Source organism: Schistocerca americana, chromosome 2 (genome assembly GCF_021461395.2).
Source record: "Schistocerca americana isolate TAMUIC-IGC-003095 chromosome 2, iqSchAmer2.1, whole genome shotgun sequence".
NCBI lineage: Eukaryota > Metazoa > Arthropoda > Insecta > Orthoptera > Acrididae > Schistocerca > Schistocerca americana.
Window position 1 is genome coordinate 98,615,571 of NC_060120.1, and position 22,880 is coordinate 98,638,450.

Consider the following 22,880-nt stretch of genomic DNA (forward strand, 5'->3'; position numbering starts at 1 on the left):
AAATCATATACTGTTTGTTCATTTCAGCCTGTTCATATTTTGATGTTCTTTAAATACTGTAATAATTATAGGAAGCATTTCTTCTCTTAAACTTGTGTAAAGTATTCTCGATGTAGAATTTGTTCTGTGATACAGGTGTAAGGTTTTGAATATAAATTATATACGAAACTGTGCTTTAAAAGGAATTTATTCTTTCAGTTTGTACTACATCAGACGACAATTTTGTGATATGAGGGAGAAATTTGAGGGGCGAACCCATGGAAATAGTCTTAAGTGATCCCCTTTAAAAACAAAAATTTGTGTGACACCGAAAGACGTGACACTGTAGGCACCGAAAATTTATGCGTCACAATCTGGATCCATCCATTCATTTCAGCGCGTTAAATTCGTTTAGCAAAACAAGTTTTTGTAATACTTGGGGTCTAGGTAGAAAGACATAAGCGACTGAAACGACAGTAAGCCTATTGTATATTTTAATTCCGCTTACAATATAACTTTTTGGGCTGTAAAGTAAGAGCTCTACTTGTATTTGGCAGTAACAAGTAAGGTGGGATTCATTAGTAAACACGAAGAAGTCCAGAAGTGAGTTGAAAATGTGAGAGAAGCGTCCAGATAGGGTCCCAAAGACTCAGACCATACTGGAACCACTTGTAAGAAACGAGCCGTTATTGGATGTGATTCGTTGGGACGTCGGTTGGCCCCAGAAGCAGTGTGGAGTACGGTAGACACGACTGAGCTGCCGCGTCGGCTAGGCAGCGGCTATCTCGTGGGGCCCCAGCACGGCCCTGGACGGAGCCAGGTCCGGCTCGCGGTCGTCGTCCACGATGGAGATGTCCCGGAGGGAGGGCCGGCCGCTGTGGCTGTGGCGGCAGCTGCCGGGCCGAGACTTGGAGAGGCGCGTCAGCAGCCGCGGGCCCGTCAGCAGGATGAGCACGGCCCCGGTGGGCGCCGTCAGCAGGATGGCCAGCACGCACGTCATCTTCACCAGCTGCGCGTACCGCAGCTCCTCCTCGGAGCCGCCGGACGCCTGCACCTTCTCCAGCGGCTGCAGGCACAGCGCCGCCTGCGGGCAAGCCGTCACACTTACCGTCGCCGAAAACGTCAGCACTGCGAGGGTATCGTTAGAAGTGGAACAAATTCAGTGACCTAAACCCACAGAAAGCAATAAGTCGGCGAAAAACAAGACAAAGCAGAGGAAAATGAGATGGACGGTACGACACTGCGAGAACAATTTGACAGGGCACTGAAAGACTTAAGTCAAAATAAGGCCCCTGGAGTAGACGTCATTTCCTCAGGTTTACTGAGGTCCTTGGGAGAACAGTGGGCTGTAGTAAAATTTGCTGTTTTGAAGAGCGCGCCGCAGCGCGTAGTGTGAAGCAGTCGCCCTCCGTTTCTGGCAGTGGCGCCGCTGTGGCAATCGCAGCTTTGGTGTCTCCCTCTGGTGTGAAAGGGGAAAGGTAGCGTGTTCACTGCATTTAAGGGGCGCTATAAGCTCGCCAGGGGCAGTCTGTCAGGCCAGGTGAGTCTGTCAGTCAGTCGGAGGCAGTTGGTCAGGCAGGGCAGTCTGTCAGTCGCCGAGTCTGGTTAGTAGGTCAGCCAAGTTAGTCTGGGTCTGTCTCTCGTCCGCATTGGTGAGGCGGTGAGTGTCTGTCTGTCGTCCGGAGTGCTAGTATGTGTTGGGCCGCCAGTCTACTCGAGTTGGCTCAGGCAATGGGCATTGGCGGTTGGATCGATCGGTTGGTCGGTCGCGCACTGGGACACAAGATGACTTGTCCGCCTGGAGCGTCGGCGCATGTGAGGTCGCCACGTGAGTCCAGTGGCCGCGCCGTATAGCGAGGCGTAGTGGCTTCGCGGCCGACACGAGAGCAACAGGAGCCAACCCACGACATCGGGCTGGCGGGCGCGAGCTGCGACGCCGTGAGACGGGAGATCGGCGCGCCTTCCTGCGTCCGTTGAAGCGGCTGGCGGCAGACGGTTCGGGAGAGCGTTGGGAGTGCTGCGCCAGGTCTTCGCCAGACACCGCAGCTTATGAGAAGTTAAGTGATTCGTGATACGTTGTTTCATTTACTTGTTAAATTCTACTTGTTTTCTTGGCCAGTCTCTCGTCCCCAGCTTGCTCGTCTGTCTCGTTCGCATTTGTTAGGCAGTTAGTGTCTGTCTGTCGGTCTGCCGTACATTAATAGCTACCTCTGTCATGTTTGTCGGATTCGGTGTTAACGAATTTATTGCTTAAGGTGTAGAGGCCAAATTCCTTAAATATGTTTTTATCTTGCCTATCATCTTGCGAGGTGGTATATGTGTAATGCAGAGCATGTTGGTACATTTTATGTAAAACTGCATTTCATGGATTTGATTTAAATGGTCATTTTAGTATATAAAGTTGCCACCCTTCCACCGTAAGAGTTCTTTTAAAAACAAGTTGCACTTTCGGTGGCAAATAATTTTTAGTGTGAGTGTTTTGTACCATTTCCATCCCTCTTACGGGGTGCATAGTTTATGTGTTTGTGTGAGTTGTTAAAATTTTTTAGTTTAAAGTAATATGGTGTGTTGCAGATTTGCACCAGTGTAGTCTTTCAGAGGTTGTTGTGAGCGGTCGTGACTACGGCCGTGTTAAAAGGGAGTGGCATGGTTCTCAGCCCGAAAGCTCATACTATCAGAAAAAATTGTTATTTCTGCCTCTGAATAAATTGTAACTTGATATTTACAGGGTGCTTTCTGATTATAGTTTTAAATCTGTTTAAAAAAGGGCTTTTGGGAATAAAATTTCCATTTATTAAAAAAATTAATTTCTTTCTTCAGTTACCATTGGCAACTACTTCCACGCTCACATAGTGTGATTAAATGTGTCAATGTTCTTGATGAATAGTTAGTAAATAAAGTAAATTCTTTAAGAAAAGATTTTGAAAGTAAATCCACGTTCATTGTACAACAGATGCTATTGAACATCTGTATTTGAACAGGTGTCGCCAAATTAAACAGTGAAGTATAGCTAACGTAGCTCCCGTAGATATAATGACAAAGGGTTTCATCTGACTATGGAATGATACTAAAGCTCACAGCAAAGTCCTGTTTATTGCTAAAATACATGGACTTAGTTCTGAACGTAGAATAGATAATACAAGAAATTATTACGGTCACAATGGTACAAATGGATTATTAAATGTACAGGACAATACGTTGCCACAGGTGCGCGGAATTGCAAAGGAAATGATAATGACGATGTGTAGTTAGCCGTATCCACATAAATTTCTAATGACTCAGAATTAGCTAACATATAAAAGGAAAGATCCTGAGAAATAAATATGAGCACCAATTCCGTTTCCTAAGCGCATGCGGAGTTCACTAGCTAAGTGCACGAATTGATTCAGAAGAGCAAAACTCTAGCTCGTAACAAATAACCTCACGTTCACATCGTCTCGTCAAGCATAAATGCTACATGTGCTTCCCGTTGTTGTAAAATCCTAATGCAGAGAAAGGCTGCAGTGATAGGTGAAAATTACAAGTTTGGTCGCACTACTTACCATCGGCTCTGAGACAGTCTCAAAACGGCCATCATCCAAAGTGTTCTCTGCTGGAAGTGGAGATAAGGCGAAATCCTCCCTCTCTGTAGCTCTAGAACGAAGTTCCCTTATCCACACCTACCAAAATCTTGCTGGTTTTGCCAACACTGTATTCTCATTAGCCAACCTCTGTAGACCTTCTGAGTTCCATCCAGTGAAAAAACTCATAAAAATACAAGCGATCTCCCTCCTCTTAAGAGTCTGCTATGATTAACCAGTAATACACATTTCTTACTTAGGGTTGGGCAGAAAGCAGAAATTCTCTCAAACTGGGAAACTGATTTCAAGATTCTGCCAATTATAGTGACTGCACGTAGACACTCGCTAGTTCTCATCCCCGCTACAAAAATAATTTTGGTGAGCCAATCATGGGCTCCCATATGAAACTTAAACAACAATTGATGTTAACCTCTTTTAAACCCAGCATTTTCCTCTCACTTTGAGTGCTTCATGTTTTCTCATCCCCTTGAAGATCTCAACCTTTTTAGAAAGTGTTCATTGCAGTGATTTTCACAATCCGAGGCGGTGCAGTGGTTAGCACACTGCACTCCCATTGAGGAGGATGACGGTTCCAATCCGCGCCAAACCATCCAGAAATCATTCGAGGGAAATGCCGGAATGGTTCCTTTCAAAGGACATGATCGATTTGCTTCCCCAGCCTTGAAACTTTCTGAGCTTGTGGTCCATCTCTAATGCCTTCAATGTAGACAGGACATTAAACCGTAATCTTTCTTCCTTCCTTCCTTGCAAAGAAGTCAGGTGCTGGTAGTACTGTATGTAACAGATCCATCAATATAATAAGCCAAGGCTGTTACATATCGACAAGAATGAAACTAATGGAAAAAAAAATTCCCAAAACCAAGAAGGAGCTGTACGACGTAAAAGGAAGTTGGTAGGGGTGTTTCTACATCCGAATGGTGATGTCTGTTCAAATTTCTCTCCAGTCGCATAAGTAAAGCTAGTAGCGCCACTATGAGGATGCAAATCAGGTTTGTTTAAATACACGCTGTAACGGTCATGAGCGTTGTTACCTCTGAGACTGGACGTGGTTGCTCAACAATGCCTTTAAAGCGACAAAGACGCCATTATCAACACCTCACTGAGCGTGAATGAGGTCGTGTAATAGGGCTATGAGACGCTGGATGTTCCTTCTGCGATACTGCGGAAAGGCTCTGCAGGAATGTTGCCACTGTACATGAACATGACTGCTGGCAGCGGTGGTCACGAGAATGTATGATCACAAGAAGACAGTCCATCGGACAGCCACGTAGCACTAGAGAGAGGGGCAACCATAGCGTTCCGTATATGGCCATGGAGCATCGCACTGCATCTACCGCAGCAGTCTAAGTAGCAGTTGTCACATAGTGACATAATGAACTGTTACAAATCGGTTATTCCAAGGACAGCTCCGAGCCGGAGCCCTGTGGCGTACATTCCACTGACCCCAAACCACCACCATTTTCAACGTCAGTAGTGTGAAGCGAGAGATCATTGCAGGGCAGGATGGAGGTGGTTGTGTTTTATTATGAAAGTTGATTCTGTCTCGATGCTAGCGGTGGCCGTGTGTTGGTTAGAGGGTAGCCAGTTGAAGGCCTGCAACCAACCTGTCTGTGTGCTAGACACACTGGACCTACACCAGGAGTTATGGTCTGGGGTGCAATTGCGTAACAGCAGGAACACTGTCGTGCTTATCCCACACAACCTGACTGTAAATCTGTACGTCAGTCTGGTGATTCGACCTGTCGTGCTGCCATTCATTAACAAAATTCCTGGGGATGTTTTCCAACGGTATGACGCACTCCCACATACCGCTGTTGTAACCCAACGTGCTCTACAGAATGTCGACATGTTGCTCTCGTGTGCTCCATCAGCAGATCTGTCTCCAGTTGAGCACATATGGGACATAATCGGAAGACAACTCCAGTATCATCCACGAACAGCATTAACAGGCATCACGGAGTCGTATTACAGTGCAGAGTATTTGCTGTGTTGCTTACGGTTTCGTTAATCCAAATCCACTACTACACTACGGAGACAACTCAGGACTAAATATTGGAAGCCACTACCTCAAAGACAAACTGTTCCTACACTTTTCAGAAACTGACTGTATATCACATAGGACGCCAGGTCAGGGTCAGCCAGCAGTCTCTGATGCAGCAATTGAACCAGCTCGCCAGCTTCCATTCCCCTTGTGGGTAAATGAGCCATACAAACTGGAACTGTTGCATATCTCCATAAAAATGTGCCGACTTCGAGTGCCGACTGGCCAACTCGGTCATCTGCTTTAACGCCAATGGACTTCTACGTATGGCGTTGAGTGTTTGTTTCTCTGCTTCCGGCAAACGTCGACGAGCTGTGACAACAGATAATACAAGCAGGTGGCATCATACACTAAGACTTACTTCGTAGGATCACTGTCAGGAAACCGATTACAGATAGGACATCTGCAGTACTACAAAGGATAGCCACATTGAACGTTTGTAGATAAAACTTCATGATATACTGCATTCGACGTTGTATCAAACGATTCTAAAGTTATTTACCTTTTTCACATTTAAAAGTTACTTTTGCATAACTAATTTATAAACATGCACGGGTCACAGCATATCGGCGATTACGCATGGTCTGCCGTGTCTAGAATGGATCTCCAGTATCGTAGAGGCAATGTATTTACAAGTGTAAACCTCGTAAACGTGTAAATGGACGTCGCGACGCCTCCGCAGAGCCATACAGGGTTTTCGTCGTTCCACTATCAGCTAGATTGCAGCCGATTTGAATGTAGATCGTCAGGAGCCCATTTCCACCGGGACGATATGGAGCCAAATACTCGGCATAGCGCCAGCAGCCGACGACTGACCTCACATTTAGGGTCTTTCCTTGACGTTTGGTCTTTCAGTGTATTTTCAGAAAAGTACTTTAATCAATTTGTTTGTGAGGCCATCATCTGCAGGAAGTATATGAATATTCTTTTTATAGATTTAAATGCCATAGTCCAGCTGCAGATATTTTTTCTCCCCCCCCCCCCCCCCCCCTCCCAACTTGTTTCGCCTTTTACGTTAAGGTATCTTCATTGGACTTATTCTGGAATGATACAGTTGTATGTGTATATGAGATATTTGCGATTTAAGGGTTTACATGCTAATTTTTACATAAATGAGTTACTACTTGCAGTTATTTGTTTTCCTTGCTGAAATCTACGTTTCCTCTCATCTGGTCACAGGTTAAAGGCCGCTCTGTCACTTCACTTACGAAACGTGGACGCATTTCCACGTTACGATCTTTTTACACCATAGTTTCCATATTTTGAATGCTAACTGTTGTGGAACACTACAACCAGTCTGGCACTATCAGGAGATTTCCTAACAAGGACTGTGAGTTTTATTAATAACTGCGTGTTCACTTGATTTCTCTCTTCTTATACCGTCGTTCGGATCGTATGGATAATAGTAGTAAGTACCCCTGGCGTAGAGAAACAATTGAAAGAGTCCGAAATAAATAAATCGTTAGGTTCGGATGGAATCTCAGTTCGATTTTACGATGAGTATTCTACGGCATGGGCCCCTTACTTAGCTTGCGTTTATCGTGAATCTCTCGCCCAGCGCAAAGTCCCAACTCACTGGAAAAAAGCGAAGGTGACTCCTCTATATAAGACGAGTAAAAGAACGGACCCAAAAACTTACAAACCAATATCTGTAACATCGGTTTGCTGCAGAATTGTAGAATATATTCTGAGTTCTAACGTAGTTAATTTCCTAGAGGCCGAAAAGCTTATGACCACGAATCAGTGTGGTTTTAGAGAGCGTCGCTCGTGTGAAACTCAGTTTGTCCTTTTCTCAAATAATATACTCTGAACTACGGATGAACGGCAACGATCAGAGATTCCATATTTCTAGATTTCCGAAAAGAGTTTGACACGGTATCCCACTGCAGACAGCTAACGAAGGTTCGAGCACACGGAATAGGTTCCCAGAAATGTGAGTGGCTTGAAGACTTCTTAAGCAATAGAACCCAGTACGTTATGCTCTACGGCAAGTGTTCATCACAGACAAGGTCATCGTCTGTAGTGCCCCAGGGAAGTGTGATAAGACCGCTGTTTTTCCCTACATATATATAATTGATCTGACGGGACAGAATGGGCAGGAATCTGCGGTTACTTGCTGATGGTCCCGTGGTGTACGATAAGGCGCCAAAGTTGAGTGACAGTAGGAAAATACAAGACGATTTAGACAAAATTTCCATTTGGTGTGATGAATGGCAGCTAGCTGTAAATATGGAAAAATGCAAGTTAATGCGCATGAACAGGAAGAACGAACCCGTAATGTTCGGATACAGTAGCACTATTGTCCTACTTGACACAGTCACGTCGTTTAAATATCTGGGCTTAACGTTACAAATGAGATGGAGCCAGCATGTGAAGATTATGGCAAGGAAGGCGAATGGTCGGCGTCGGTTTATTGGAAGCATTTTAGGAAAGTGTCGTTCATTGTAAAGGGCACCACATGTAGGACGCTAGTGCGATCTGTTCTGTTTGGGATCCGCACCAAGTCGGGTTGAAAGAAGACACCCAAACGTTTGAGAGGCGGGCGGCTAGATTTGTTACCGGTAGGTGCGAACAACATGCAGGTGTTACGGAGATGCTTTCGGAACTAAGATGCGAATCTTTGGCGCAAATGCGACGTTCTTTTCGAGGAAAACATTTGAGAAAATTTATAGAGAACAGGTATTTGAAGCTGACTGCAGAACGATCCTACTGCCGCCAACATACAATGCGCTTGAGGGCCACGAAAATAAGATACTAGAAATTAGGGCTGATACGGAGGCATATAGATAGTCGTTTTTCCCTCGCTCTGTCTGCGACTCGAATAGGAAAGCAAACGGCTAGTAGTGGTTCAGGGTAACCTCTGTGACACACTGTATGGTGGCTTGTGGAGTACATGGAGACTGGCTTACGTAAGTGTTGTCAGTCTAACGAAGCAAGCATTGAAACCTAACGACTGTTCATTTCTGATTTCGTTCTCTTTGATAGATAGATAGGTACTGTAGATAGATAGATTGGTAGAATGAGAACAGAAATGAACTGTCTTACGTTTCATCACATAATTTGTTAGGTTGGCAATACTAACGTAAGCAAATCAGATAAGACGAGAGAAATAAAGTGAAGAAACAGTTACGATCAAAATGAGATTTTCACTCTGCAACGGGGTGTGCGCTGATATGAAACTTCCTGGCAGATTAAAACTGTGTGCCGGACCGAGACTCGAACTTGCGAAATTTGCCTTTCGGGGGCAAGTGCTCTACCATCTGAGCTACCCAAGCACGACTCACGCCCCGTCCTCACAGCTTTACGTCTGCCAGTATCTCGTCTCCTACCTTCCAAACTTTACAGAAGCAAGGTTCGCAGGAGAGCTTCTGTAAAGTTTGGAAGGTAGGAGACGAGATACTGGCAGAAGTAAAGCTGTGAGGACGGGGCATGAGTCGTGCTTGGGTAGCTCAGATGGTAGAGCACTTGCCCGCCAAAGGAAAATGTCCCAAGTTCGAGTCTCAGTCCGGCACACAGTTTTAATCTTCCAGGAAGTTTCAGTTACGACCAAAAATCACAGTCCTCGTTAGGAAATCTGCTGCTAGTGCTAGATTGGTAATAGTGTTCCACAATAATTAGTATTCAAAATACAGAAACTACGGAACAAAAAGATCGTAACGTTAAAATGTGTCCGTGTTTCGTAAGTGATGTGATGTGACAGAGCGATCTCTAACTTGCGACCGGATGAGAGAAAACACGGACTTCACCCAGAAAAATGAATAACTGGAGCAGCAATTCATTTCTGTAAAAATTACCACGGGAACTGTTTTCTAATTTACAAATATCTTATATAAAAACAAAACTGTATCATTCCAAATTAAATCTACTGAAGATGCCCTAATGTAAAAGACGAAACGCGTCTGGAGGAAATAAAATACGCTGCAGAAAGATAGAGAGACCTTTAAATCTATAAAACGAGTATTTTAATCACTTACTAATTTTTCGAATTCTGATTGCACTAAATCTTAGTTTTCGTATTCCGCTGGTTTATCTTGGCTTCGTCTAGATTTGTCCACACTTGCGCATTTGTTGTCCTCAACGTTAACACCGTTTCACCATGTTGCTCCTCCATCTAGAAAACGCAGTTCTCAGGCTATTGAATGTGCTCCACGAAGCGTGTAGTGGGTGACATTTGTCTTGTGTGGCCAATTCTGGGTTGTCTGGGAATGTTCCTTTTCAAAACTGAATACATCTGGCTTTCAGGGAGCCCACTGGCTTTCGGGGAGTCCAAATATGACACGAACGAATAAAGTGTCAGACTAACGGAAGACCAATCTGACGTGTCGCAGAAGCGTAGAAATAAAGACTGTGTGAATTGAGTTTGACAGATAAAGGGACAAGAGAAGCAATTACGGTATTGCGCTTAGTAATGAAAACAAAAAGAAAAATTAAGACTATTAGAGGCGTTTGTGGACCTAATGGGACCCGTCAAAAATATTGGGCAGAATAATATTTTAAAAGTTTCCTGAAGAAAATACAGTGCCACACGTGTAATTTACAAAATCCAATAAAACATATGAGCATAACAACAGTGAAAAAAAAGACAAGTTCTTTTTAAGGAAGATTCATCTTGGCGCCACTGTTTCCTGATTTCCACGGGTAATGTAAGGCGAAGGAAGTGCAAGAAAAGTTTGGACTATGGGCACAGGTGCAAGGGGAACGGAAACAAATACCATTACCCTCGTGCCCAAAACAAGGACTTGAAAATAATGTTGAATGGAGAGGACACACTGGTTAACACAAAACGTTGTTGAAGACACACAAATATAAAAGATGAGAGTGATAAATATTATAGTAAGGAACTTGTTAACTCTTAAAACTGGTAAAGGAATAGTAAAAGATATGAATGAAATCTGCTATCCAGGAAACGACATTATGTTAAATGGCCGAAGCATGAAATACGGGGGTTATCCGGAAAGTAAGGAGCGATCGGTCGCGAACTGGAAACCACAGTGAAAATCCGATGAAGTTTTGCACAGGTGTGTTGGGCAGTGTCTCTAGTATGCCCGTCGATCGCGTCACATCGCTCTTTTTAGTTCTGAGCACACAGGGAGCACGTAAATATACCTAGAACAATAGTGTCTCCCGCCAAGTACGAGGCCTGGTGAGAAATTTCGACTGAATCTATGCAGCCAACATTATATAACTGTAGAGCGTTTTCTTCTTCGAGACAATGCTCAGCCGCATTCTGCAGGGGCAATGAAGATGCTCTTGCATCGTTTTCAATTGGAAATGTTTGATTACCCACAATACAGCCCGCAATTGTCTCCCTCTAAGTTTCATCTGTGCTCACATGAACCATTGGCAATGAAGACAATATTTTGGGTCGTACAACGAGCTGTAGGCCAGCGTAGAAAATTGGCGGAAAGCACTGGCGGCTGCCTTCTGTAACGATGATATTGGAAAGTTGGTACAACGCTACGACAAACGTCTAAGTCGGATCGGCGACTATGGAGATAAGTAGCTGGAAGTTGTAGCTAACTGTTGCAAATAAAACAGTTTTGATTTTCACTGTGGTTTCCATTTCGCGACCTATCGTTCCTTACTTTCCGAACAGCTCTCGTACATCACAGATATACTGGAAAGGGCGAAGAAAATTTCGTCAGCAAAAGTGTTCCAGTGGTACCAAATGGTGACGTGGAATTTTGAATGTTTCTGAATGTGTTACAGTACAAGAGAAGAAGAAATTGGAAACATCTGGAATGTGATAATCGATTAAGATGTTAAAAAATCTACGAGTGGATGAAGTACGACAAAAAGACGCACTAGAAGGAACTAATGAGGGAAGAATTCTTTTGAAAACCGTTATCAGAAGATGAGTCAGGTTTGTGGCGTAGGCTCTCAGGAATAGGCTATGCAAGAAATAATAGAAGGGAGACACTCCACGAGTGAACACAAGATAATAATGTAAAACATTCGAGGATGTTGGGTATAGTAGATACGCAAGGATGAAGAGGTTAGCACAAATTATGAATATACGAAGGACAGCATCAAAGCCGTTGAGTATGATGACTAAAACAAACAAACAGATATCCGCTACAGTCAAAAGTAAGCAGCCTAGAAGTTCTGTGTATTCGTATGTGGAATCTAAAATAGGCATAGGTTTGGTATTTCATCGAAACGACATATTAGGAAGCCAAATAGTGTAAATATACATGACCCATAGGCAGTATGACTACGCAGCAGCTTAAGCTAAAATGTGACTGGCAGGAGCCTTTTATTCTAAGCATCATGCTGTACATCTTATTTCTATTCTTAGAGCTATTTACACGGCATAAATCAATATCCTTAGCTATGCTCTCGATGAATATTAGCAGTTGTATATGCAGCAGTACTACCTACCTGCACTGTGGCTTTAGCCATGCAGGCCAGAGCGACAAAAATCTTTTCTTTGTTATTGAGCTTGCTACCGAATCCCACGAGAATCGTCACCAAAATACGTAACTGAAACAGAATAAAAGTAAATCTCTATAAATGTGGTAAACTTAAACACATATCATACTGTGAGTACATCACTATCATATGTATTATTAATTATATTATAGTTTCTCGTGCATACCACTTTTAAATTGTTGTACGATCTAATTTTTCCACAGGTTGCACTAAATTTTAAAAATGTTCAAATGTGTGTGAATTGCTAAGGGAACAAACTGCTGAGGTCATCGGTCGCTAGACTTACACACTACATAAACTAACTTATGCTAATAATACCACACACACCCATGCCCGCGGGAGGACTCGAACCTCCGGTGGGAGGGGCCGCGCAATCCGCGACATGGCACCTCTGACCGTGCGGCCACTTCGCGCGGCACAAAATTTTAAATACTGAGTGCAGTAGCTAAGGAATCATCAGAAAACGTAGACAAATCTGTGGAACCACTGAGAGAAGCGTTGTTATAATTAACCTAAGAAGAGGAATACGACACTACAAGCGGTTAAAACCACACGAAAATAATTGTAAAATAGGAAGAAACAGGAAGATCTATCCTACCAGCCATGAACGTCGCTTGGTTGTAAAACTCTGTATTTGTGAACAGTCTATGTCTGAAGGTTAACGAAACACAAGTCACTGAAGAAACAATACCTTGTAACAGACAGTTATGACTGTCAGATTCGCAAGAGTCATAATTGAGGTATTATTCGACAAAAAAAAGGAACTAAACATTTGCTCGAAACAATATACAAGGTGTCCCATTTATCTTGAGCACCCCAAAAAACTTTTTATCCAAAACCAAAATAAAAAAAAATGAAGCAAATGTTGTTTAGGTACCAAAGGAGTGGGACAAAAACCAACCATGATTTTTCTTGTAACTTTCTTCGTTACGAAGACAGGAACAGCCGTACTTGTTTGTTAAGTAGCGCCCTTTATTTTTTATTCAGTAATCGATTTCCTCTCTTCAAGACCCGTTCAAAAACGTGTCACGGTGTACCATTCAGTAATCATCACTCTTTTAAAAACTTAAAGCAGACTTCCAGTTCTAAGTGGGCTGCTTCTGTGTTGGCAGCGCTGTGCAGCGCTTTGCATTGGATCTCTGACTGCGCTTTCATTGTAAGAGACTCTGTGGCTGGTTGGACTCGTTGTTGGAAGTTAATCACCAGTATTGTTGGGCATTTGAAAGTTAGTCGCCACCAGTGATGGAAGTACTGTTGGGCAGTTGGAGGTGAACAGCCTGTAGTGATGGATGTTAAATGTGAGAAGTTAGCATTCATGGAGGGTAGAGGTCTGAAGTGTTAGCGTTGGCTAACGATCTGGAAATATCCGACTTGGAGATTGGCAATTATTCATGATTATATATCTTTGTACTGGATGTCAAGGACGATTTATATTCGTGTTTGAACTGGATGTCACATTATTAAGGTAAAAAATACAGTATTTTGTTTGCAACATAATCTTTCCTTTGCTAACCACATGCCTATTAGTAGGTAGTGGCTTTAGTAGTTAGTACCTTTTATTTAGCTAGCAGTACTGACGCTCGCTGTATTGCAGTAGTTCGCGCAATGAAGATTTTTGTGAGGTAAGTGCTCAATGAAAAGTATATGTTACTGTTAGGACTTCTTTTTAGTCAGGGTCATTCTTTTGAATTAATTATTTGATGTCAGGTTGTAATTTTTTTGAGCAGTCAGATTGCGTTGCGGCAGAATATTGTGAATCAGTGTTGGCATGCTAAGAAAAACTAAAGAGAAAGTAGGCTCAGTACATTTTCTTCGTTAGTGTACATCGTACTCGCACAAGCCTTCAACTGAAAACAATTTACCGAATGACCGGTTGAAGGAGGTTAAGGGCGCTCAACTCCGATGTCATCAGCGTAAATGAAGGTGTGGTTCAAAAATGGTTCAAATGGCTCTGAGCACTATGGGACTCAACTGCTGTGGTCATCAGTCCCCTAGAACTTAGAACTACTTAAACCTAACTAACCTAAGGACATCACACACATCCATGCCCGAGGCAGGATTCGAACCTGCGACCGTAGCAGTCGCACGGTTCCGGACTGCGCGCCTAGAACCGCGAGACCACCGCGGCCGGCAATGAAGGTGTGCATTTCCCTTGTAACCATTTGTTTACTGCCAACTCCGGCAACTTGGAAAGTTACGTTTTCCCCTGTTCTGATACATAAAAGTCAGACTCAGTTTCATGTTACCTTTTTAATCACGGCACGTGTACGTAAATGCAATGAGAATATCCAACACAATGATACGACCAGCAGTCATGTACGGTTCAGAAACATGGAGCATGCCAAAACGTAAAAAGGGAAAACGATTAATTTTTGAAATAAGAGCAATGTTGAGGAAGATATGGGGACCGTTCGTAAATAAAGGAGAATGGAAAAGAGGAAGAGTGAAGAAATCTACCTGTTGATGCAACAACCAACAATACTGCAGAAGCTGAAGAGCAAAAGAAAACAATGGACAGATCATGCAGCCCATATGACAGAAGAAAGACAGGGAAAGAAAGCACTTGAGAGAAAACCAAACACCAGACGCACCATTAGACGACCAAGGCAGTGTTGGATGGACGACTTTGCGAATGACATGACAGTCCTGGGGACTGGAGATGCCTGGGGGAACCGTGTACAAAACAGAAAGGTCTTTGGCGTCAGGACAATTAAAAACCGATGTGATTGATGCTTTTTATGCGGTTTTTGGCCTCAGGACAATTAAAAACCGTAATGAGTTATGATTTGTTGCGGTTTTGGCCTCATGACAATTAAAAACCGGTTTTTCCCATCCGATGTGATATGACCTTGCCGTGGTAGATGAGCTTACGTAACTAATAGTATCGCAGCTGTACATCCATGCACACTGAGTAGTACAGTTTGTTTAACGTTAAACGTACACCTTAGGCATTGTTGTATGATTCATTTGTCATTTGTAGTCAATCACTATTAAATTATGATGCTTACAGCTCCATGTATTGCTACATTTTGTAACTATATTTTTCTTGTGCCATACGTCATCCCCCTTCTCGGATAATATTCCCTTGCAATTTGACGTCATTATGACCAGTGGTGTTATTTCTACAGCGTTTTGAAAGTTTAACTACAATCACTCTGTATATTGCACAGATATTGAAAAAGGGTGTGAATTAAAAAAAAACAGAAACATAGGGCTCTGTTTGAAAAAGTGGTATTGTCGTTTATATCTTCGTAACGAAGAAAATGAGAGAAAAGGCGGTCATAAAGTTAATTCCTCCCTGATGGCTAAGGATCATCTGCTTGATACATTTTTTATTTTGTCACTGGACAAAAAGGTGTGGTCGAGATAAATCGGACACCCTATATGTCTACAAATGCTGTACCTGCAGAGACGTATTTCACAAAATAGAAATTGGTGTGTTATTGTACGTTCTTCCCTTATTCGAAACCGAAGTGCAAATGTGGAGTTTCAAGGAAGTTCGTTTTCTTCTGGGTGAGCACCAGTCTCCGTAAATTTGAACCGCTCGGGATAGCAGCGCGGTCTCAGGCGCTGTGCCACGGTTCGGGCGGCTCCCTCCGCCAGAGCTCCAAGTTGCCGGGGTTGGCAGTAAACAAATGGATACAAGGGAAATGCACACCTTCATTTACGCTGATAACATCGGCGTTGAGCGCCCTTAACCTCCTTCAACCGGTCATTCGGTAAATTGTTTTCAGTTGAAGGCTTGTGCGAGTACGATGTACACTAACGAAGAAAATGTACTGAGCCTACTTTCTCTTTAGTTTTTCTTAGCATGTCAACACTGATTCACAATATTCTGGCGCAACGCAATCTGACTGCTCAAAAAAATTACAACCTGACATCAAATAATTAATTCAAAAGAATGGCCCTGACTAAAAAGAAATCCTAACAGTAACATATACATTTCATTGAGCACTTACCTCACAAAAATCTTCATTGCGCGAACTACTGCAATACAGCGAGCGTCAGTACTGCTAGCTAAATAAAAGATACTAACTACTAAAGCCACTACCTACTAATAGGCATGTGGTTAGCAAAGGAAAGATTGTGTTGCAAACCAAATACTGTATTTTTTACCTTAATAATGTGACATCCAGTTCAAACACGAATATAAATCGTCATTGACATCCAGTACAAAGATATATAATCATGAATAACTGCCAGAGGTCCCTCCGGCATGGGTGTGTGTGTTGTCTTTAGCGTAAATTGGTTTAAATTAGATTAATTTTAATTTTAATAATCAACAGCCTCAGTTGTACCGTTTACGTAGAATTCACCTAGGTTTCAGTCGGGACAACCCAACCTTCTTCAAAATAACAGTAACTACCGTTTGTCCATAGTGGACATCGTCAAGCTAAAACGACAAATCCATAAATTATCGTCAGACCATAAAACTTATCTGTAACTGCCTCGGCCCCACTTCGCGACCGCGATGCGGCAGCCACGAGTGCTGTATTGGACGATGTCCACTATCGACAAACGGTAGTTACTGTTATTCTGAAGAAGGTTGCGTTATCCCGACTGAAACCTAGGTAAATTCTAGGTAAACGGTGCAACTGAGGCTGTTGATTATTAAAATTAAAATTAATATTTATACAGTTGCTGACAGGGCCGCGAAATGTTGAAGATATTTAAATTAGATTAAGTTCAAATGTTCAAATGGCTCTGAGCACTATGGGACTTAACATCTGGGGTCATCAGTCCCCTAGACTTAGAACTACTTAAACCTAACTAACCTAAGGACATCACACATATCAATGCTCGAGGCAGCATTCGAACCTGCGTCCGCAGCAACCGCGTGGTTCCGGACTGAAGCGCCTAGAACCACTCGGCCACAGCGGCCAGCTTAGATTAAGTACTGTGTAAGGCTACGGACTGACGACCTCAGCAGTTTGGTCTCGTAGGAACTTACCACCACCAGCATAAATTTGGGGGGGCGACATCATTTCACTGGGTTGTATTTATAGGGCTGTAGACAGTGTGATTATGAACGTTTGGGTCGGTCCAGGAGGCATGCACAGATAGCCTAACGCGCCGGCACGGTAGCTCATCGTGTTCGGTCAGAGGGTGAGCTGCCCTCTGTAATAAAAAAAACTGAGTGAATGTATCAAGGATGAACTTGAACAAGTGTCATAAGACGTCCGCTCCGAACAAATACCACGATCAATTAAGAACAAAATGAGATTGAAAAACAGTAAGCCGATCGCTCGCCATACGCGGTAAATCCGGGTTCCAGTCCTGGTCCGACACCAATTTTCATATCTCAGCAACGGGTGTAACACCTGTACCCACTGCAGCTGATGCAAAGTTATTCTCATTCAGCGAATTTATTTCGTTCTTTATTTACACGGACCAGTGGAATGATGTCACTCCTTAAATTTCAAGGAAGTGATTAAAGCACAGTTGAATGGAACGGCTTGTGGCAAAGATCTGGATAAAGTGATCACAGTGGCATTTGATTTGGACTACTGCAGTAAGAATGCACCGAAAATTATGTAACATGTGCACATGATGCCTTTGTCAAGCGTTCAATCTGCTCTATTCCGCTGCGTTTTCATCACTTCATTGAAATTCCACGTTTGACTTCACTTTTCGCTCGAATAAAACTCGCGGATAGGTTGAAAAGGTAATTTTGTTAGTACATTGCTAAGATACCCATCCCAAGAAGTTTCGAGGCTCCATTAACAAAAAATAGAGAGAAGTTAATACGGTGGTTTTACTGCTTCAAGTGTTCTACACGTGTTACACGCTTCTAGAGGTTTTCAGGGGACGTAGTAGATCAGATTTTACCTGGGAACCCATGTCCAGAAACGTCATCCAACGACGCTAGAGAGCGTCAAAGCTATAGGTGTCGGTGCATGTAAATGTATGTATATATTGGGTGAGTCCCTGATGATGTTACAAACTTTCAAAAATGATGGAGATGGATCAGTGTATAATTTTTAGGTAAGGGTCTTTGGTTCTGAAACAAACGAGTAGAAAGTTACAAGCGGAAATCATTCTGATACCTCTGGCATTGAAACACATGTACAGGTACTCTTGTTGCTAAAAATGTAGGGTGTGGAAGTTTGAGAGGTCGAAGACGACGAAGATGGACCAAGACAAAAAAAAAAGCCTAAATAACATGGGCTATAAAATGCATAACTGAGGAGCTAAGAGCACATGTTTATCTTCGCTAGTGTGAACCACTTCTTCTCTACTGAACAAGTATTCATAGCTCTTAAGGTACGCATTTTGGAGCCTATGTTTACTAGACTTTTTTTCTTGTTTTGCTCCATACCACCACTACTGAAACTTCACTAGCCTAAAATCTTAGCAACAACAGTTCCTGTACATGCATTCCACTGTCAAACATATCAGAACGATATACACTTATAACTTTCTACTCGTTCGTTTCCGATAGAGGGACAAATTGGTACATTTATCCTTGTCCATCATCCTTGTTTTGAACATAATCACGAGCTCGCCATGCTTGTACATAATTTACAGGAGTCGGGGCCTATATCTTTGATGCTCTGTAGCACCGTTGGATGACATTTCCGGACCTGGGTTCCTATGTAAAACTTGATTTGCTAAGTCCCCTCTACAACCTCTAGAAGCGTGGAACATGAATTTGAAATACCCCGTACATAGTCTCCCCTCACTTGAATACGATGTACAAAACGTTCAGCCGGCTGCGGTGGCCGTGCGGTTCTAGGCGCTCCAGTCCGGAGCCGCGCTGCTGCTACGGTCGCAGGTTCGAATCCTGCCTCGGGCATGGGTGTGTGTGATGTCCTTAGGTTAGTTAGGTTTAAGTAGTTCTAAGTTCTAGGGGACTGATGACCACAGCAATTGAGTCCCATAGTGCTCAGAGCCATTTGAACCATTTTTGAAAACGTTCATGCAACTATCTGGAACTGTCAGAAAATTCCTTCTTTGGAGGCTCCATTCAACTCGCGTGTCACATTGGCTTCAATGATGAATATGTCAGCAACACGTTGATCCTTCATAAGAATTTTTGCGCTTTGTAATTTTGTGGTAGGTTCCTGCTGCTAACACCAAGTCTCATCACCCGTGAAGATCGCTTCCAAAAAAGACGTGTCTGGGTTTTGCACTTCAAACAAGTGGCAGCAGGCGTCCATGCGGCATTATTGGGGAGTCAAGATGTACTGGACAAACTTTGTACACACATTTCTCTTCCTCAAAACATTCTGGAGAATATTTTGAGCACTTGATTTACATATGTTGTTCCATTTCTATTTGTGACACTGCAACGTTGACACACTACAACCGCACGTCCGCTGCTTATCACTGCCTGCACAGAACTGACGGGTCGAATGCACATCAGTTGTTTACAGTTGTTAGTTCAAGATGTAACCACCGTTAGTGCGCTGACGTCGCTTACGCTTCAGGAGTGAAACCAGGCACTGACCTTTTCAAACGGGAGACGTGCAGGGTGACCCAAAAGTCCGTTTATATTTGAAAACTCGGCACTTCACGGAATAATGTAGGTAGAGAGATAAAAGTTGACATACATGCTTGAAATGACATTGGTTTTTAGTGAAACGAAAAAAGTGCAGTATATCATCAGTATATGGCGCTTCATATGACGCAAAAGCATAACAATTGATTTTTATCAAAGGCGACGTTCTTTGTAACAGATGTTCAACATACAGGGTGTTTCAAAAATGACCGGTATATTTGAAACGGCAATAAAAACTAAACGAGCAGCGATAGAAATACACCGTTTATTGCAATATGCTTGGGACAACAGTACATTTTCAGGCAGACAAACTTTCGAAATTACAGTAGTTACAATTTTCAACAACAGATGGCGCTGCGGTCTGGGAAACTCTATAGTACGATATTTTCCACATATCCACCATGCGTAGCAATAATATGGCGTAGTCTCTGAATGAAATTACCCGAAACCTTTGACAACGTGTCTGGCGGAATGGCTTCACATGCAGATGAGATGTACTGCTTCAGCTATTCAATTGTTTCTGGATTCTGGCGGTACACCTGGTCTTTCAAGTGTCCCCACAGAAAGACGTCACAGGGGTTCATGTCTGGCGAATAGGGAGGCCAATCCACGCCGCCTCCTGTATGTTTCGGACAGCCCAAAGCAATCACACGATCATCGAAATATTCATTCAGGAAATTAAAGACGTCGGCCGTGCGATGTGGCCGGGCACCATCTTGCATAAACCACGAGGTGTTCGCAGTGTCGTCTAAGGCAGTTTGTACCGCCACAAATTCACGAAGAATGTCCAGATAGCGTGATGCAGTAATCGTTTCGGATCTGAAAAATGGGCCAATGATTCCTTTGGAAGAAATGGCGGCCCAGACCAGTACTTTTTGAGGATGCATGGACGATGGGACTGCAACATGGGGCTTTTCGGTTCCCCATATGCGCCAGTTCTGTTTATTGACGAAGCCGTCCAGGTAAAAATAAGCTTCGTCAGTAAACCAAATGCTGCCCACATGCATATCGCTGTCATCAATCCTGTGCACTATATCGTTAGCGAATGTCTCTCGTGCAGCAATGGTAGCGGCGCTGAGGGGTTGCCGCGTTTGAATTTTGTGTGGATAGAGGTGTAAACTCTGGCGCATGAGACGATACGTGGACGTTGGCGTCATTTGGACCACAGCTGCAACACGGCGAACGGAAACCCGAGGCCGCTGTTGGATCACCTGCTGCACTAGCTGCGCGTTGCCCTCTGTGGTTGCCGTACGCGGTCGCCCTACCTTTCCAGCACGTTCCTCCATCACGTTCCCAGTCCGTTGAAATTTTTCAAACAGATCCTTTATTGTATCGCTTTTCGGTCCTTTGGTTACATTAAACCTCCGTTGAAAACTTCGTCTTGTTGCAACACTGTGTTCTAGGCGGTGGAATTCCAACACCAGAAAAATCCTCTGTTCTAAGGAATAAACCATGTTGTCCACAGCACACTTGCACGTTGTGAACAGCACACGCTTACAGCGGAAAGACGACGTACAGAATGGCGCACCCACAGACTGTGTTGTCTTCTATATCTTTCACATCACTTGCAGCGCCATCTGTTGTTGAAAATTGTAACTACTGTAATTTCGAAAGTTTGTCCGCCTGAAAATGTACTGTTGTCCCAAGCATATTGCAACAAACGGTGTATTTCTATCGCTGCTCGTTTAGTTTTTATTGCCGTTTCAAATATACCGGTCATTTTTGAAACACCCTGTATATACCATCATCCATTAAAGATACCCGTGGTCGACGGACAACGTTGTGGACACCACTGTACATCATACTGCGGTCGGACGTTGTTTCTTAGCATCTAACGATCGCGGTAAATTTGTGATATCAGACAACCTCACAACCAATAATCGTACGGACTGAGGTCTTGGGACCTGGGAAACCAAGCATGATGGCCTGTCGGCTCAGAACGAGATCCTCACCAAAAGACATGCACAAGAGATCTTCCACACATGTAGCAATATGGTGTGGAGCGCCATCCCCCATCGTACTTTCCAGCAGGTGTTTATCAGCCAGGCTAGGGATGATTCGACTCCCTCTCTCACTACATCTCGTTTTATACATGATTATCATTTGGCGTCATTGACGTGTTACTGTCAAGGCCCACTGTTGACCAGCTTTTACACTGGTTTTTGACTGCAATGAAACGCCACGTCATTTCAGGCATGTGTGTCAATTATTATCTCTCTGCCTACATTATTCCGTGAATTAGAGCATTGGGTCACCCTGTATATCCATGTGCAACATAATGTAGACAAGCTGTTAACATTTACCCTGCTGTTTCGGCAGATAGTAGATTATTCACACTTACCACGAAAGCAGTTATGAGGCAAGCAACGCACAGTGACACAACGTCTCCCTCCAGTTCACTGAACTTTATCTGTGTGCCTGTTATGCCGAATAGGATCGGTTCAAAAATCATCCAAAATATCTCAAACGCTGTGGCAACAGGGTTCTGAAACATAAAAACAATGTACTTAATTATTGGTTGTAAAACACTCATTTGATTCAAAACTCAGCGATTTACAAGAACACTACTTATACACTGATGCACCAAAGAAACTAGTATAGGCATGCGTATTCATATACAGAGATATGTAAACAGGCAGAATACGGCAATGCGATCGGTAACGCCTATATAAGACAACAAGTATCTAGCGCAGCTGTTAGATCGGTTACCGCTGCTACTATAGCAGGTTATCAAGATTTAAGCGAGTTTGAACGTGGTGTTACAGCAACGTGCTGTTCAGCAGAGATCTCCACCACCGCGTGCTCTACGGACAGCCCTATAGGATTCATGGTGTCAGTTCCGTCCAACACTACTTCAGACATTAGTCGAGTCCATGCCACGTCCTGTTGCAGCACTTCTGCGTGCTCGAGGGGGCCCTATACGTTATTAGGTGGGTGTACCAGTTTCTTTAGTTCTATAGTGTAGATATTGTATTACGGTTCCTGGGGCACATCATATTAACTTTCTTTTCCGTTGAACATTCGTTGTCCAGCATTGCGCTCTGGCTCTCTAATAACATATCTGCGAAGATATTTCACATCATCGTATGTAGGTTAGCAATTTATCGCTAGCGATAGCTGCACAATATGGCCGTAAGTGGTACGCCATCATCCGCATGAACGGGCTCCACTATAAACGGAAATACTGTACTGTGTCAGCGAATGGTCGAAAGACGGCGGTCTAGACGTGACGGAATGATAGTACACATTTCCCATCCTTCTTTTCGATTTAGACTGTGGAAAAAAACGTATTTCTGTTGTCATCTATGTATTAACTTACAAATCACCGCACATTATCGACCGAGGT

General features: G+C 43.3%; 1 protein-coding gene across 1 annotated transcript in view; it reads right to left on the reverse strand.

Annotated features, from left to right (window-relative positions):
* Positions 1-283: 283 nt before the first annotated feature.
* Positions 284-22,880, reverse strand: part of LOC124593804 (sodium/hydrogen exchanger 9B2-like) — a gene marked incomplete at its 5' end in the record, with an annotated part of 113,445 nt that continues 90,848 nt past the window's right edge. The window contains 3 exons of the mRNA XM_047132152.1: positions 284-1,063; positions 11,983-12,084; positions 21,876-22,019. Of these exons, the coding sequence (XP_046988108.1) occupies positions 749-1,063; positions 11,983-12,084; positions 21,876-22,019 (561 nt within the window). The remainder of the gene's footprint in view (positions 1,064-11,982; positions 12,085-21,875; positions 22,020-22,880) is intronic.